Source organism: Corvus hawaiiensis, chromosome 14 (assembly GCF_020740725.1).
Source record: "Corvus hawaiiensis isolate bCorHaw1 chromosome 14, bCorHaw1.pri.cur, whole genome shotgun sequence".
In the NCBI taxonomy this organism is placed as follows: domain Eukaryota; kingdom Metazoa; phylum Chordata; class Aves; order Passeriformes; family Corvidae; genus Corvus; species Corvus hawaiiensis.
Window position 1 is genome coordinate 15,925,381 of NC_063226.1, and position 18,375 is coordinate 15,943,755.

At 49.2% G+C, this 18,375-nt stretch overlaps 1 protein-coding gene across 2 annotated transcripts in view; it reads left to right on the forward strand.

The window, feature by feature from the left end:
- Window positions 1–16,811, forward strand: part of CD99L2 (CD99 molecule like 2) — a 31,216-nt gene extending 14,405 nt beyond the window's left edge. The window contains exons 2-11 of one of the 2 annotated variants that reach the window (XM_048318711.1): window positions 1,934–1,990; window positions 4,010–4,048; window positions 5,497–5,592; window positions 5,811–5,891; window positions 6,850–6,942; window positions 8,555–8,617; window positions 9,644–9,676; window positions 9,753–9,872; window positions 12,380–12,445; window positions 12,884–16,811. In XM_048318711.1, coding sequence (XP_048174668.1) covers window positions 1,934–1,990; window positions 4,010–4,048; window positions 5,497–5,592; window positions 5,811–5,891; window positions 6,850–6,942; window positions 8,555–8,617; window positions 9,644–9,676; window positions 9,753–9,872; window positions 12,380–12,445; window positions 12,884–12,966 — 731 coding nt within the window. In that variant the 3' untranslated portion in view covers window positions 12,967–16,811. The remainder of the gene's footprint in view (window positions 1–1,933; window positions 1,991–4,009; window positions 4,049–5,496; window positions 5,593–5,810; window positions 5,892–6,849; window positions 6,943–8,554; window positions 8,618–9,643; window positions 9,677–9,752; window positions 9,873–12,379; window positions 12,446–12,883) is intronic. The other variant, XM_048318712.1, reaches the window with a different exon arrangement.
- Window positions 16,812–18,375: the final 1,564 nt, after the last annotated feature.

The window sequence follows — 18,375 nt, forward strand, 5'->3', positions numbered from 1 at the left end:
TGCGAGTTGGTGCTGCCACCACATCCCTCCTGCCAGCTCACATAGTGATGGAACATTTCCCCCAGTCGGGTTGGTAACGCTTCTCATCCCGCCAGAGACGCGACGTGGGTTTCCCCTTCTGCCTATTTTTAAGCATGCTTTAAAATAGAAAGACAAAAATGACGGAGCCCTGTTGGTTCCTGAAAATCAGTAAAGACTGGGGAAAAAGCCATTCTGGGAAAGGAAGACTGCACAAAATTGTCAGACTGACAAGGCTGGGACACAGTGTTGGCCAGCACAGTGATGAGTGTGTTGAGTCTCAACAGGGATGTTGGTGGTTTGGCAGCCCCCTGTGCAAGTCCTGGAGCTGGGCAGGTGTTTCTGAGCACTGTGGATGGCCTTGCACATTCCTGACTCTGCTCCTTTGCACTGACCACTTGTTAACCTTGCAGCTTCACCCAGGCTGTCAGAGCAGGAGAGCATCACCTGTCTCACAGTGCCAATATTTCACCAGCAATAAGGCCGAAGAGGGAAAGATTTTGGGAAGGGAACAGAGAAGCATGGAGGGAGGCTGAGGGTGGCAGACACACCCTGCTGTGCTGAGCAAGAGGCTCTTCCACATGCCTCTCCCTATGGATTTCACACGGATTTTCCCTGCATCGCCCGCTGCTGGCCGTTCCTCCAGGCTCGCAGGGAAGCGTTGGCATCGCTCAGCTCGATGAGAAACACAGCGTGGGCTGGGACACTCATTCCTTACACACCCCCTCCAGCAGTGCCTAATGCCGAGCCTTTGCCAGGGGGGAGAAGCCCACAGCAACTTCCCAGCCCCAGCCCCTGCACGTACATCACCCACAGGGCTGCTGAGTGTACGTTTAACAGACAGCAGATGAGATGAGAGGTGATGTGTGAGTAAGTGGAACTGGAGCTGCAGCTGTTGCAGTACTTAGTGACCACTCTCAGTAGAAGTTTTTCACTGAAATGCGGATACCTGCTTTCTGATGGACTGGTGCCTTCCCATTGTTGTTGTCCTTGTCAGTAAAGCTTTAAATTTATTCATGAAGCACACTGGAGCTCAGGTGGCAATAGCTAAATCCATTTAGCAGTAGGAATAAGAGGAAAGCCATTTTAATGTTCTCTTGCAGTGCTGCAGTACTTAGCAAACCCAAAGGATATTAATTACTCAGCATGCTCCGAGATGTAAAAGCATGAATTTATCAAGACAAATACATTCAGAACTGGGGTAAGTCAACAGTAATTAATGCCATGCAAAAAAGAGACAGAGAAAGGAAGGATTAGCTGGCCCTGTTGCAGGAGAACATGATGAAGCCCTGAGTTATTCCTGGGATATGGGACTAGAGTTGTGGTGAGGCATCTCTAACAAAAAAATTGGCATGCACCTGTCAGATATGGCCCTGGGATGGGGGGTTTGGTCCTGTTCACATTTCCAAGGCAGAATGATGCAGGCAGCCTCTGAAATGCTAAGTCGTGCTTGGCAGCCAGCAACAGCTTTTTCATGCAAAGCCTTTGATGTTGGAAGGTACTTGAGAAGAAAAGGGGCATAGGGCTTTTTTGTTTGTCACTGAATTTGTCTGCACTGTCCCAATGTTTTCATGGTGTTTAGCAAACATATAATTGTGAGCACAGCCAGAGGTGAGTGGCAGCTCGAGAGATGAATTGGTAGGCTCTCCTTGACAAATTTAAGCATAACATGTGTCTTTATACTGCATCCATTAGGGCAGACAAATGGAAAGTCCAGAGATGACTGCTCTGCAATTTAACAGTCACAGCATTTGGAGAGGGCTGATGCATTCCTCATCACCAGTGTTGGGTCAGGCTTGGAAAAAAACAGCAAAAAACTAAAGCAATTTGAGCAAACAAGTCTAGCCATGCCTTATTTAAAGGTGGTTTGCTCAGTGTGGAGTGAGTATAGCCAGTGCTGATTGTTTTTCTTCAGGTCATGGGGATGACGCAGATGACTTCAACCTAGAAGATGCCCTCGTCACCAAGCGACGTAAGTCACGTTTACACATTGTTTTAAAGAGGAGAAAACAAATAGATGTTAATGGATGCGATTTGTTCTTTGGGATCTGGTGCTGGTGGGAGGGTGGTAGAGGATACAACTGCCTCATCATCTCTGCCTGGGAGATAACAGGGTCTGGGTTTGCAGACAGGTGTAGCTGGGGACAGTCCTGGAGGAGCTGGCTGCTGACCAGGTGCCCTTTGCTTACTGACTCCTGTGAGGAACCACAGAGACACAGCACACCTGTGCTCTGAGGTAGCAATGGCACTGAACTTGCCCTTTTTGCTTCCTTGCATTCCTCAGTAACACCTACCAGCAGGCCTGGCCCCGTTGGCCTGGAAGCAGTGCATCATCCACTCCCTTCCCCAGCTGGGGGGAACAGCTCGCTGTGCCCAGCCAGGGAGGGGCAGCGCCGGGTCCTTCCCTGCTCCCGTGGCAGTGTGGTGCCTGGGAAAGCAAAGTTAGGGCGCTGCTCTGCTTTGCTGCAGTTCCAGTGTAGCCCATCAGTTAAAGGAAGCTCATTTCCTTGTGGGGGGCCTTGCTGCTGGCATTCAGCATTCAGTATTTGGTGTTTTACACCCCAAGGACCAAACCTAACTGCCAGCACAGCAGCTGAGGGATGGGAGAGGCTCATCTCCCTCCCTGGGAAAGGTCACACACCTGCCCCCAGTGCCAAGGCTGAGCCCAAGACCACTGTGCACCCTCACACACCTCTGACTCCCTTTGCTACCCAGCCACGGAGATGCTGTGGCAGAGATGCACACTCCAGCACCCAGGACCCCTTGCTGCCCAGCCCTCGCAACGCAGTTCATGGTGACTGTCCCCAGACCCAGCACCTGGCGGGGCAGCAGCAGGGATTGCTCCATGAGCAATGCTGGATTCTGGGATCGTGCAGAATAAACCCACATGTATTGAAGGGAAAGCTGTACCAGTGTTTGAAACCTCTTGTGCTGTAGTCTAACAACACACGGACACTTGTGCTGTGTTACTTTGGAGTTTATGTGGAATACGGGATCTCTCTGCAGCTCTCCTGCAGTGTGCCAGGATAGGCCACGGGATATCAGACTTGGTCACAGGGCTGATGCAGCTCATCTAGGATTTTGCAAGCCCTTTAATGTAGCATGTGAGGAGACATGGTTAGAAATGACTAATGGCCACCTCATGTGGAGAGAAAGTGGTGTTCCCCAGGCTGGAGTCCCATCAGTGGGTGAAGGGAAGAGGCAGCACTGTCCCCATGGCCTCTCCAGCTGCTGCATCCCACTTTGGATTCATGGTGTCAGCCCCAGAAAAAAGCAAACCAAGGGTCTGGAGTTGGGATACGTCAAACTATACCAGCATGCTGGAAATGAAGCCCAGCAGCACCACTCCAGTGTAATGGAAATTAATGGGAATGGAGCAGCCACAGCTCTTGCTCATGATTTATTCATATACTTGGTAATGCCAGCCACTATTAATAGGCAGTGGTTTCCATATTGCTCCCTCCCTCCCCCCTCAAAGGCTGGCTGTAGCTTGTTTTAGCCCAGGAGCAGCCAGGGGGGCTGAGTATCAGGGTGTCACTGACAGCCCTCCAGCTGACAGGGAACCTCCTGTGCGTAACACAGCACAGGAAATTATCTGTCATGGGACTGACTGACCAGGCCAGGGACAATAAAACATTGGCAACTCACTGCTGGTTTCCATGCTATTCTGTACAGCATCTGTCCTTGCCTGTCTGCCGCTGTATCCAGGAGCCTTAGAGCAGATTGTTGCAGCTGCCTGCTCTCCACCTGGGATGGGATGTTGGCTCGGCCCAAGGCAGCAGTGTGCTATGGAGCACTGGGCTCCATTCTCATCTGTGGGCAGTCCTGTGGGACATTGCATGCAGGGTGTTCACGGTTCTGTGCCCTGAGTTTACAAATGCAGATGTCAGAAAGTTGTGGTGAAACCTTTGCCATTTATTCTGAATCCACAGGTGACATTTTTGGTGATGCCTATGACTAACACTTTTCTTCCCCATCTGTTTTGTCACAGCCACTCCCAAGGGCCCCAGAAAGCCGGCAGGTGGGACAGGTGAGACCTTCTTGCATGCACATCATCGCAGCCCAGTGTGGGGTGCACTTCCCGTGGGATTGAACTGTGTGAGTCCCTGTGGGCTGCCCGTGTGTGGCTGGGTGCTGCTGCCTCAGCAGCTGCTTTGGGACCCCTTCTCTTGCCTTAGGGAAGCTGGAGCTGGTGTGTGCACATGCACTGCTCCTGTGTGGCCAGAGAAATGCAATATTGATATTTCTGTCCATGCTGAAGGTGAGTGGCAGCGGAGCATTTACAGCCAAGGCAGAATTTCGCACACTTTGCAGTATCCTAATGGAGAAGACACAAATCACTGCTCAGCTACACAAGCACTTTTGTTCCTATCTGCTGGAAATGAAGCCCAGCAGATAGGGCACCTGCTGGTTTTCCTTCCAGGATGAAGTCCAGAGGATATTTTCCTTTTTTTTTTAATTCCAAGATACCCCCAACCTCCACGTAAAGTCCCATCTTGGTAACACTTCCCCATCCAGGGAAGAGTGGGTCTCTGGCTGTTTGTGCACATCAAATGTGCTGGCTGGCCAGCTCCCAGCAGTGCTACGGCTGAGGAAGCTCCCTTAAATTCACAGGAGTTTTGTTGCCAGCTGCTCCTCTGGCTCAGTTCTGGCCAGAGAGTCCCTGTTAAATACAGCACAGTCACAGGAGCCGAAGTTTGCTCCTCCAACCCCGCTGGAGGAGCTTGCAATAAACTGCATCAGGGGAGCACTCAGAAGTGAATCCACTCACCCCCGCATGAGGATCTTGGCACAGATTTAACCCATTTCAGCTGTCTGGCTCCTTGGCCACCATGGTCTTTGCTAGGGACAAGAAAAGCCAAGTGCCAGAGGCACGTGCAGGGTCAGTGTTTGGATCAGAGCCCGAATGAGAGGTTGTTCGATCCAGTAAACTCTCCCTTGGAAATGGACACATGCAGAGGCTGAGGCTTTGTCTCAGCTAGTTGCTTCTTCCCCAGGGAGTGTTTTCTGGATGAGTGATGGCACTGAGAGGCTCCTGCAGTGGACTCCCGTGCCCTGGCCCCTCTCTGTGCATGCCCTGCTCAGCTCAAGGTCACTCATGGGTGGCTGCGCAGGGAGCAGCGTGCCAGCCACTAGCTCAGTCCCACAGTCCCTTCTCATCTGCACCAGCTCTCAGGAGATGCTGCAGGTACCAGCAGGACTCCCCCAAAAGTGAATTATTTTGGGGTTGCTGGGGCTGGGCAGCAGCCACAGCTTGGATGGGGAGAGTGAAATGGTGGCCAGGCTTTTCTGAAGCTTTTGTGATAGGTCACGATTGAGCAGCAGAGTGGCTGGATGCCCTTTCCAGCTCTAGCCTGACATGGGAGCCCCTGGCAATGGTGCAGCATGACGTGCACAACACCCACAGAGTGGGGTGTGTGCCAACAGCCTTGTGCTGTCCCCACAAAGAGGAGTTTAACAATCCCTTCTCTCCTGCAGACTTCGATTTGGCTGATTACTTTGACACGCCTGTGGAGACTACCACCAAACCAGCCAAGCCGACTCCCAAGCCCTTCCCCAGGCCAGGGAAGCCAGGTAACACAGAGCTCCCCGCAGGCTCGAGCATCCCCAGGACACCCAGGGGGAGTGAGTGGTGCTCCCAGTGTCAGCTGAAGCTGTGTAAAGACCAGAGCACTGAACTGGTCCAGTGCAGCCCCAGTCTCCCGGCAGGGGGGGGGATTCCCTCCCAGCACTCATCTGAGCCCACATTTCAGAGGGTAGTGTCATTTTGGTCTTTTTTTTCCTCCCTTCAGACAACAGCTTTTGGGATGGCATTCGCACCACCACAACCAAGCAGCCAAAAACAACAAGAGCACCTCCTAAGCGTAACCCAGGTGAGCATCATCTCCAGAGCCCCTGCTGCTTCACCCCAGCTCTGCTGCTGGCATGGGGGGAGGATTTGAGATGTGCCATGATGGTGCCACTGCCCTCATCCCAGTATTTCCCACCTCTGGTCTGTTTGCTAACCTGAGACACCTCAAGAAAAAAACAAATATCAGAAACCACAGAGAAGACAGGGCATTTGGGCATTACCCTGTGCTTCCTGGGGGACCTCGGTGATTCCTGGCCCATGTTTCATTCCCATGCCTGCTGGAAGGCTGTGAGCTGCCTGTTCCCCCATCATGGTACAGCTGTGTTGGGCTCCACTGGCACACACCCACAGGCTCAGGGCACCCTGTCAGCTGGGTGTTCTGCTGCCTGCCCAGGCAGGGTTTTGGCAAAAAGTGCTCCCAGGCTTAAAAAAAAAGAAAAAAAAAATTTGGACCAGAATAAACTCAGGAGTGCACTGGTGGGAGGGCTGGGGAGCTCAGTTGGCTCTGTGCCGTGGTTTTAGCTGCTGTTTAGCAGAGACAATATCCTCTGTCAGAGCCAGGCTGCTCAGGGGACCAACTGAACATTCACAGAGGAAAAGAACTCCAAGGAATCAAGTCACAGGCTGTTCCAGCCAGCACGTGAGCATGGTGCAGCCACCTCCCTTCCTTCCACTGACTGCGCCCTTGGGGCACCAGTTTGGCTCTGACTTTTCCTAGTGGCCTCATTTATCTGATTACCTGGCACTCCAGCCATGGGGACACTGTTTCTGCAGGAAGGACATGTTGTTTCCCACCACAGCAGCGTGGGGGCATGGAACAGGGTAGGTTTGGAAGATCTGCCAGGAGGCTGCATAGCAGAATTGGAGATACTTGTGTCAGGGGTTTCATCTCTTTCAACAGTGCTTTTCCCTGATTAATGAATTAATTACAGAGTTCCTCAGCCTGTCACCACACTGCTAACCCTGGTCTTGTTTTCTAGAAAAGGATCCTATGGATTTTGACTTGGCTGATGCCCTTGATGATAAGAACGATAGGAAAGATGGTGGGAGGCCGGATGTAAGGCCAGGTGAAGGTAGGCTGACCTCTCCTCTCTGTCCTGCTTGCTACCAGCCCCGCTGTTCCTTGGGACCTGCAGGAGATCCTTCCCAGCTCTTCACTGTCAGACACCATTCCCACCAAATGATGGGATAAAGAGAAACAGGCACTGCCTGGTCCAATGTCCTGCCCACTGCCAGCATCCACCGCCCCTGTCCTGCCCACCCAGAGTGGGGACGTTTCCACAGGCAGCTTGGTCCTGGGGAGGGAAGGAGCCTCTTCCTCACTGGTTCAAGGCAGAAGGGGACTCTTCCTAATGACTTGCACCCTGTCTGTGTGCAGGTTTTTTTTCCCAGGGTCTCTTCTGATCCATTAAGTTGTGGTGGTTGTGTTGAGTTCCTCCATCCCCGTAGCTGACAGCTCTTTAACCGAGGACATGTGCTGCTGGGGTTCACAGTCACTGCCAGGGTGTAAATCTAGAGCAGGCTCAGGTCCCGGCTCCACTCTGGGCTGGGAGGGTTCTTTTTCCTTCTCTGAAATACTCCAGTGAATGAATCATTTGTCTGTGAGGATTGTTCCCCTGAGCACTTGAGCTGGGAAACAGACTTTGCACGGCTGGTTTATTGATGTCGGGATGGCCGTATACCCTGCTCGCACGCGTAATTAACAGGCAGGTATTTTATTACATTGTATTAACTAGGTGACTTGTCTGCACTTTGGTATTCTGGGCTTGCTGAGGTTTCAGGCTCCTGCAGGAAAGGTTGAGGCGTTGAGCTGCTGGAACGTGGCGCTGGCCACAAACCAGCACACGCGTTCCCCCGGCATCGCTGCTCCCTGGACTGCCTGGGACCTCTCCAGGCTCTGGCATAGTCAGGGCTTTCATTCTTTTCACACTCATTACTGAGCCCATAAATCTGTGTTTTGTGGTAAGCTGATGAATAAGGCAGTCTCTTCCAGGCTGTTAAGGCAAAGGAAACTCTTCCCAAGACACAGCATCAGAGGAAGAACCTTTTGCTGTCTTGGCCTTGGATCTCTGCTCCCATCACACACCTTGCTGCACCCCAGGGCTCCCTCTGGGACTGGAGCTGAGATGTGCAACAGCACCACTCATTCAGCTGCAGATTCACAGACCTTGTTTCTCTGTACTTATCCTGCATTAATTAGATTTGCCCACTACAAGATAACTTTTTCACCTGTACCAAAACATGCTGGTGCTCAATTTTTCCCCTGGACTGCTCTGTCCCTCTGGGAAGGATAAGGGTCAGCTCCTGCCTGCAGGACCCCAGGCCCAGCTGGTGCTGCCAGGGGCTCACTGGTCCCCAGCAGCATGGCCACAGTACACACAAAACACTTCTTCCTGCCTCCTCCCCTGCCAGCCAAGGCTGAGCACCAAAACATTTCATGAACTCTTAAATACATCAGTCATTTCAGTTAAAAAAATACAGTAGCATTTAAACTAGTCAGTTATTACCTTTTCTATGACCTTAAAGTAATTCAGGGTTAACATCTGGTAATTGCGAGAGAAACAGAATTACTTTTTGACCAGTCCCAGTTCCCCACTGGGGATGGAGCAGCCCATGATCCCAACCTCCAGCACAGCTGTGGCTCCCTCAGGTGCCAACCACTGTTTGTTCCTGTTCCTTTTAAAGGATTTTCAGATGATGACCTGGCCAGCATTGTGGACGGGGGCTACAGCCCAGACAAGAAGAAGGGTAAGTGGTGACCTACGTATGGTGGTTTTCTTCAGCAGTCATGGCTCAGGGTTACCCCCAGCTTTTAGAAAGAGCCCTGTGCAGAGCAGTGCTCAGCTCCATGGCAAAAGGGGTCTCAGCCATGGAGACAAGGGAAAAGCTTTTGGCCTCCCTGGTCATGCCTGGTGCCAGCAGTTGGAGGTGTGTAGTTTTGATTCCAGGGGGGCTCTGCAGCTCCAGCTGCCACCAGGGCAGACAGGACCTGTGCCTCCCCTGTCACCTCGAGGGCATCCTGGTGCCATGAGCAGGTAAATGCTTTTGTTTGCCTTCCACCAGTGTTTGGAACAAGGGGGAAATCCAGCAACAATCAGATAAGCCTGGGCGTTCACAAGGATCCACAGTATTAAATATTAAAAGCAGTCGCATAAAGAGCTGAACACCACGAGCCAAATCAACATTTAATAAATCCCTGTGCCAAGGACAAGACACATCAGAGGCATTAATACAATGCTGACCTGCTTCCATAAATTCCGGATGTGACTCGGCAAGGGCTGCAGTTTCCAGTGCGAGCAGCTTCTCCTCCCAGCCCAGTTTCTCCGGGGAAGGCGATGTCAAAATAGACTTCAAGCCAATTGAGGGTTCCCTAACATGATGGAACTCAGTCAGTCACCTCCTGTGACTGCCACCAGTGTGCTCTGTAACACTCTGACAGCCCTTCAGGTGTTCCCTTAATGCTGAGGAGTGGAGGTGTAAAAGGTGGGGGTGAGGGCAGCTGTCAGACAGGCAGAGGTGTCCCATGCAGAGGATCCCCCAAAACTGCCCCCATGCACACACAGAGGGAGAGGAGCAGCTTCAAAGCCCTCTGAGAAACAAAAACGAGCAGCCCAGCGGAGTGCGGGGCAGCAAATGCTGCATCCCATGGGGGGCATCTGCCCACCCCCAGCCCAGGGCTGCACTGCCACCCCCCTCCTGTGTCCCCTCCCTCCCAGCACAGCAGTGGGGGCAGCAGAGGGGTGCAGGAGCACTGACGGGATCGTGTCTCTGCAGGTGCCAGCGGCAACACCGACAACAACAACGGAGGTAGGTGCCACCATGGCTGGTGGGATGGAAGGGGTGGTGCGTGTGCCCATCACAAAGCTCTCTCTGTGCCCCACAGAGACAGGGATAGAGACGGGGACAATCGCCGGCATTGCCAGCGGCCTGGCCATGGCGCTCATCGGGGCTGTCTCCAGCTACATCTCCTACCAGCAGAAGAAGTTCTGCTTCAGCATCCAGCGTAAGTCCTTCCCCAGGCATCTCGAGGCACACAGCAAGCACACAGCTGTTCCACCCTGAACCCCACTGCCATTGTCCACCCAGCGCCCCCCAGCTGGCAGAACAAAGCCCCAGCCATAGGTCATTGGGTCCCCCCATGTCAGGCTTTCAACAGACGGGAGCCCACCAGCAGTGACAGCCCCAGGACCCACTGCCACCCCCAGGGCTTACGCTGCCCCTCACACCCCCCACATCCCTCACACCCCCCACAAACACAGCCCAAGACCAAACCACCAATACCAAACACAGTCAGTATGAAAAAAAACATCCCACCCCAAAATAAACAAACCAAACCCCCAACAATCTCAGCAAGCCATAAAAACTCACCAGGCAGCAGGGAAGGAAGCAGGGGCAGTGTCGGCATCTGGGGCTTCAGCCCACTGCACCCTCAGCAGGTGTGTGACAATCATTGCAGCAAACTGCAAATTAAGCAGCAGAACTTAGTATTCCTATAAAACACCTTTTGCATGAGCTGCCCCTTAAAGCTGCTTGGTGCAAGCACTGCAGGAGGGTCCTCAGCCTCAGCCCACAGCACTCACCTGGCCATGGTGGGCTCCTGTAGTTCTTCATGGGAGGGAGGCTGCAAGCAGCTGGGAAAAGCTCTTTTTTTAAATTAATCTATTGAAATCTCCTGTGAGTCCTGTTTGCTCTAGGGAAAGGGTGTTTGGGGTTGGAAATTTCTGCTGGAATCGTGCTATTTTCCCAGTTGTGCCTGAAACAAACAGCATTTTGGTAAATTAGATCAGCAGGAAAATCGAATGTGATGGAATGAAACACCCTTGTATATTCCCCTCACTTAAATGATATTTTGGCAAGAATAAATAATAAAAAAAAAAGGAGTAAAGGCTTTGATGAGGGGGAAGCTGAGAGACACAAAGCCCCAGAAAGGCAGCAGGAAATTAAAGTTAATTATAAAGGAGGATTAATTTAAGCCATCAGACATGGCATGCTGGGCTAATGTCAGGCCTTAGATGCATTGCAATGCATGACAGAAATCTAAGAGCTGTCAGCCGCTGCAAAAGTGGCTTTTTATTGAAAAACATAAATTGCATTTGGTGTTATCCCAGCAAAACACACGTCTGGGTGGAGGCAGTGACCACTCGCTTGACGCATGGAGGCTCGGCGCTCTCTCTGTCCAGCTGTCCTTCAGCTTTGAGTCTCTCCCGAGGAGCATTTGCTGATGATTCCTCTAAAGGACGTGCACTACGCTGCCAGGGACTCTGCATCCCACTTTCTTTTCTTAACACCTCACCTCGCACTCACCAGCCGTGCCCTGGGCTGTGGCTCAGCCTCAGGCGTCCCTGAGCTCTCGCTGTGCCCAGGAAGGGTGGGAGCTGCACCTCTCCTGCCTCCACAGCTTGGCCAGCTGCTGGCTGCAGTATCTCTGCTGGCTTGGGGACTTCATGGGGGTTTTCTAGCCAGTTGCTAGAACCCTTTTTCTCCTATGCCTCGGAGGCAGCAGCTGCCCCATTGCTACCTGAGGCTCCCATCACACTCCTTTGGCTTGGCCCAGGCACCATTCCCTGCCTTCCTCCTTCACTGGGAGATACCAGTGAGCCCCATCCAAACCTGGTGATGAGGCACAGCCAGTACTTGCCACACCCTGAGCCACATTTAGATGTGCAAACAAGTTAGAGATGCCTGAAAGGTGTGTGCTGCATGGCCCGATTGCGTCAGGCTTCCTTTGCAGGCCAGCACTCTAATCCCCTTTCCTGGTCTGTCTCTAATGGATGCAACGGCACAGCACTCCCACCTCTGCCTCTCCCCAGCAGAGGAGCTGCTGAGGATGCCTGAAGTCCGTGGTACACCCCGGTCAGTCTTAATTCGCCTCCAGCTCTCAGCTGGACCACTTCCTTTCTCCTGTCCACCTTCCTGCAGCCACCCCTGCCCAGCAGTGCCCAGCCTTGCTCCTTGGCCTCGGCTCCACTTGTTGATAACGTTGGGAACTTCTTTGCATTTAAATAAGGGACTTATTCGGGATTTGACACCCCACTGGGATCCTGCTTCATCACCACAGCCCTGCTCTGAACTGCTTCTTGAAGCTCTGCATAACTTAGCTTTTAATGAGGCTGTGGCACATCTCTGCTGAGGCTCAGCCCCCGCTGCACAGCAGTCCTGTCCGGGAAGCCTTCCTCCCTTCCTCCTCCCGCACTGCTCAGAGCTGAGCGCCTTAGACAGGAATTAGCTGGGCTGCCTCGCGTGATAAAGATGAAGCAGGAGCCTCAGACAAAAGAGCTGCTGCTGGAGCTGTGCCTGCCAGGAGCTCCGTGGGCACTTTGAAACCCAGTGAGTCTCAGCACTGGCTGTGGGTTATCGAGGCTTCTGTGCTGCTGTCACTGCAGAGGAAGTTGCAAAAAAGCATCTCGGCTGTTACAGCTCTGAGGCCCATTACCAGAGTTTTTAAAGCATCAAAGCAAGTAATTCTACTTTCTACCCTTCCCATCTCACTCTGTTTATTGTACTTCTCAGAGGGACTGAACGCGGAGTATGTGAAAGGAGAAAACATGGAAGCCGTCGTAAGCGAGGAACCCCAGGGTGAGAGCCTTGTATCCCTTACCCCTGCCTGCATCCCTCCACAAAAACAGCTTTACCCAGGGACTTCCTTAAAGTCCCCGGTGCTGCACGGAGCTTCTGTGTCCCTTTGATGAAGGCACCGCTTAGGAGATGCCGCAGCTTTTGTGAAACATCCACCACAGTGCTTTTACCCCTTTACTGCACACAAAGGAAAGCCTGGTAAGAGCCCAAGGAGCTCATGCTGCAAACGATGGCAGTTAACATTTAGCTTTCATGTATCCAGCCATCGAGAGTCTTGCACAAGAGAAGCATGATCTTTCTTTTCAGTGACAGACAATCAAGGCTGCTGCAAAGGCTTTTCCAGTGTCACATACAATCAGCCAGTGCTGGGCACCCCTTGCTTGTGCCCTGGTTCCATCGTGTGCTATTGTACTCATGTTTTTTTTTCTTTCTCCCCAGTTAAATATTCAGTCCTGGAAACACAGTCAGCAGAACCACCAAAACAAGACAGTGCGAAGATACAAAGCGTGACCCAGGGCTAGAAAATTATCAGTCAGCAGCAACAGAGATCTTACATGCTTGTAATTTAGCTTTTAATTTAATTTGACTCGAAAGCTATTTAATGTGTATTTAGGCTTGAACTGGCTTTTCATTGCTCTAGGCTTTAGGGTTAGACTGGTAGCATGTGTTTATTTTTTGTGAAAAGGTTTATGTTTACATTTAAGTATTATAGGATTGGTGTGCAGTTGTATGGAAATCCACAGAAGGTGCTTCAGCAGTGGTCAGTTTTCAAGAGCTTACAGGTATGAGGACAGTGAAGTGCCTGTAAATAGCAATCCAAAGCCAAACCTTGCAAAGCCCTCTGCAAAGCGCCTCCAGCCACCTTCTGCCATCGGGCACTGTCACTTCCAGTGGCAAGGACAAAGCTGCACGTTTCCTGAGGGTGGATTGCAGTCCTTAGTGTAGCTACACCTGAAAATGAAGTGCCTATGGTGGGTCCTTGTGTGGGGCCTTGGGCTGAGCCAGGTGACTCCCTGCTCCCAAGCCACGAGTTGAGGATGCGTCACTACCACCACCCAGCGCTGGGCTTCTAACCAAAGGACCTGACTTTCAAACCAAGTCACAAATACAGCTGATAGCAGTGTGTGCAGTGTTCACTTTTAGGAAATACCATTTGAATGCTCCACTGTGCTGGAGATCAGAATGGAGCTGAAGTGATACAGTCTGCCTTAAGCTGCGCCAGGGGAAGTTTAGGTTAGACATCAGGAAAAAATTCTTCACTCAAAGAGTGATTGGGCACTGGAATCGTCTGCCCAGGGAGGTGGTGAAGTCACTGTTCCTGGACGTGTTCAAAAAACGACTGGATGTGGCACTCAGTGCCATGGTTTAGTTGATGAGGAGGTGTTAGGTCATGGGTTGGACTTGATGATCTCAAAGGTCTTTTCCAACCTAGTTCTTTCTGTGATTCTGTCTCTGTGACTTGAGATACCTATGTTGTCACCACAATTAAAGCTGTGTGTGTTTGGATGCTTTCAAGGATGGGTTCAGATCTGTCACACTAGAACAAGTGACACATTTAACCCAAAAGAAAATAAACAAAGCAGGTATCTGTTAAGACCTGTAATGCTCACTACCACAACAGAAGTCAAGCTTAACAAGATGCAGTCCCCTCCTTCTTCTTTTATCAGCAACTATCGGGAGCGCTCCCAGGCACCCAGAGGCAGAAAAAGCATTTAAGCTTCACTCCTTGTGTCACCACCAACCTTTAAAAAAGGCAGTATCTCCTGAGAGGCTGAATCCTCCGTCACTGTCCTGCATGGGGTTCCTGCAGCTGCCTGGGAAGCACTGGGCTGTGAGTGGTGCTCAGCAGGACACTGGGCTGCACCAGGACAGTGCACACGCAGCCCCTGCCACGCTGCCAAACCGCTGCCCAGACCCAACCTTCACTTTTTTGCAAGAATTTCTGTTTAGATTCCTAATTCCTCCCCAGCCTTTTTGACTGCTCCTAAAATGTGGATAACTGCCACTTTCCAATACATTTGTCCAAATCAATGATTGCTTAAAAAGCATGCTCTCAAGTGAAGGAAATTTCACTTTATGTGGTGTAAGAGGTACTCACTATTTATAAATAAACCTGAAATGTGAGCATTTTGTATGGGTTTGCAAATTCCGTATTTTATGAACGCGTATTAAGAAAACCAAGCCTTTCAGTATGATGTACAAATTCACAGCTTTCAGGCAGACATGACTTCCAGAAGGCCTTGCCAGGAGGTGAATGAGCCCAGTAACAGCTCCATTTGGAAGGAAATTGCCTAGTAACTTGGTTAAGTATTTTGCAATAGCTGCACAATTCTTTATGCTCTTTTTAACACTTGCATTTTTAAAGCCTTATACTAGCTCTGGCAGAACAGCTACAGTGGTTTATAAGGTGCCTCACAACTATTCAGAACACTTAGGCTGCAACAATACTACTCTGAACTACTGCTGCTTTGTTTTATGAATGTGTTTGGAATAGGAAAGGTTAATTATTGGCGCAGATAATGGAAGCATAGGAAGGAGATGGGATGCACTTTGTTTACTCCCAGAGAAGGGTCTTCACGAAGGAAGTGTGGTCTGCACAATTTGCATGAGGAGCTCAGGTGCTGGCTAAGCCACGCAGCTGAGTTTGTGTATCTCCAGTCCCATGCACCAGCACTTGTTCTTTGTTCTTACCCAAACATTTGAAAGCTGTAGCATGAAATATTTTCTCTAAGTTACTGTAGATGAAGTGTTACAACATGGCACTGATGATCACCAGAAGCCGTTTTCCCGGCTTAGATCCAGTGCCTGAAATTCCACCTTTCCCTTTGCCAGTGACTCTGTTCCTGCAGATGCAGATCATGGGTTTTACCCTGCCCTGTTTGACCAGAGGAGAGTGCAATAGTCGGTGTGGTTTAAGGGTACAGCACCCACCCCTCCTTTGGGGAACTCTTACACTAGGGCATAGAGGAAGCACAAGTCTAGTTCAAAATACTGCAGGTCACAAATGTAAAAAACAAGGCAGGAAATGTTTCACTGGAAAATCCACTGCAGGTTTTGGGACTCAGAAGCCGCAGCTTTTATTGAAGGCTCTTCTCTGACTTTGGTGCCTACTTACAGCTTAGTGTAATGTGTAGGTACGTGGAAATCCACAAATACAAGTGAAAGAGAACACTTCCAAAGTGACAGAATTCAAGATTTCTTTCTCTAGGATTTCAAATAGGAAAACACTTGCAAATCCTGCAGTAGAGAAATTAGGCTTGGCCTTCTCTTCAAAACTCAACAAAAGTCAGAATCTTAGTGGCAAATGTCAGCAAAGGCTCAAATGATTTTTTTATTGCTGTTTGTCCCCTTCCGTCTGAACTGCCAGACCAGTCTCTGAGAAACAGGGAGTTTACACATCATCTATATTTCAGGCATTATAGCAACTGAGAGGTTTCCTGTGTATTTTTTAGTAGTGATCTGAGTTCTGCAACAGCTGACCCAGCACTGACCTCTACTTTCATTTAATTACTATATATTCACTTTACATCTGGATATGGATTTTTAAAAAATCCTGCATTTAAGCTCTCTATACATGGCATGAACTTTCTTGTCCTTTATAAAAAAAGGCAATAAACCACTAGAAAATTGTTGGGTTTTTTTTTCATGAGTCTAAAACCTATATATACAGATGTTCTGGGAGTTTCTGTACTGTGTGCGCTGCGAGCTCTTTTTCTTACGACACCTCACTTCTAAAGCTAATTTAAAGGGCAATAAAACGATCCAGCAAAGGTTTGTCAAAGGTTTGACAGAGAAAAGGGAGAATTGAAAGAATTCAGCTGGCTCTTTTCCTGTTTATTCTTTCAATTACTTGCATTTTCCTTTGGCAGTATGTTTCAGATTCCTCAGCTGAGAATACTCTGACATGAATTTCAGATCTTTTTGGCACTACAAACTCAGTCATTTTCATGCAACCCCACTAACGAACCCTTACAAGTGCTCCATTGTCATCCTTAACTACTCATTTGTTGTGATAAAAGTGGAATTAGTCCATAATACCATTTCAGACTCTGAGAAAGAAGGATGAGTCGGTAGGCTGAGGTTTTAAAAATTGCCTCTCTAACAGGTGAGGTTCAGGAACAAACAAAGTTCAGAAACAATGGGGTTGTGAAATTAGAGAACCCTTTCTTTTGAGTGATGTTCTAACTTAGAAGCAAGACAGATTCCTTGCTGCTGAACAAGTGACCTGTACCAAATGAAGGTTGAATGTTATACTGCAAGAAAATACATTTTGTTAATGTGCATGTTAAGGGTCATGGGGGTAAAAAACAGAATTTAACTGCCTTTGGAAAACACCAAATAAACCAAGTTGACTAGAAAGACTTAATTTTTTTGTGGTTTTTTTCGGTATGTTGGAAGTAAGCTGCAAGCGTTTGGCTGTATCGTTACGGTACATCACCTCTTCTGTAACTACACTGAAGACTTTATTTAAAAAACCAATCCAAACTGGACTTTGTGTGAAGATGAATACCATTATGAAAACTTTAATGGTAAAAATGAAGTATTTGTATACACACACACACTCCTCAGGTCACCCAGCAGCTAAACTCGAGGCAGCACCCTCGGGTTCCTGCAGTTTTCTTTACGTTTTCACACCCAGTAGATAAATCTCCCATGCAGTGCAAACTAAGCTTTGTATAATGATGGAATGCTCAGTCTCACAGTCAAGAAAGGTGGTTTATATTTCAAACTACTTCTGACTCATGTTTCTTGTAGAAATAAACTCTTTCTTCCCAACTGCAACAAGCTCTGCAGTTAAAAGCTATCGATACCGTCTTAGTTCAGCAGACGTGGTCTCAGCAAACGGACATTCTTTTTTACTTTTTACCATAAATGTTTCACCTGGGGAATAGTCTGAATTGCCCATTTTACTGTGTCCTCTGTTGTGGGGCTTAGTGCACACCAATGAGAGCTCTTGATTCCTTGTTTTCAGCTTTTAGAGAACCAGCTGTTCTTGGTGTTACTACACACAGCACATGAATTAGTACAGCTTCTCTTGGAAAATGAAAGCAGTGAAACACTTTTTGTTTAAAGCTTTAACTCCTTGAGAAGGCTGCTCTGCAGGGAACAGAACCAGACAGATAGGAGTGTTTACCAGCTTTAAAAGCCTTCTTCCATTTTAATGAAAAAACAAAAAAATTACTTTTATCTACAAAGGGGAAAGAAGTGTAAATTCAGCTCTGAAACAGGACTAAAATGGCAAAGTCTCTGATGCTGATGATTCACTTAACTTACTTAAAACCAAAAAATGTGTCAGCTGGTTACCAAGGCTTCATCCCCTTCTGGGACACTGGATTCAGGTTGCGGCCCTCTCACACGTCACTGACAATAGGAAAATCCTACAAGCCAAATGTTAACTGCTTGCTGTCTTTGCACATTCCCTTTATACTGAGCAGAGTCAAAACCAAAAACCAAAGCAGAAGATGCAGCTTTTGAACCAGAAGTTAATAGCTCTGTCCAAGGTGCATCAGACAGGGAACAGGGTTCTGCTCTTCCTTTAACTAGTTCAATACTGCCTTATTGAAAAATAGAAAATGATGACAGAATTAGTTGTTAAATCAATAGGAAAAAATCTGATTATCAGGAAGCAGACGGAGTACAACAATCATCTCTTCAGTGTAAAGCTGTGCTCTAACTAGCACATGAGCTATAAAATGTCTGAATATTTCCATGCTAAGTATGTACAAACCCATCCATTGTGCTGACACATGGAACAGCAGGACCCTCCCCCAGAGCTCTCCTGGCACATCAGAGACTCGCTGAGCTCTGTTGAAACTGGTGGATATGCAGCCAGTCAGCTGAAATAACTGGTGTTCTTCTATGCAAAACCAAATTCTCAGAGTTTAGCTCTAGAGATCCAAGCTTTAAAAAGCTCAGAATGCCCGAGCTAA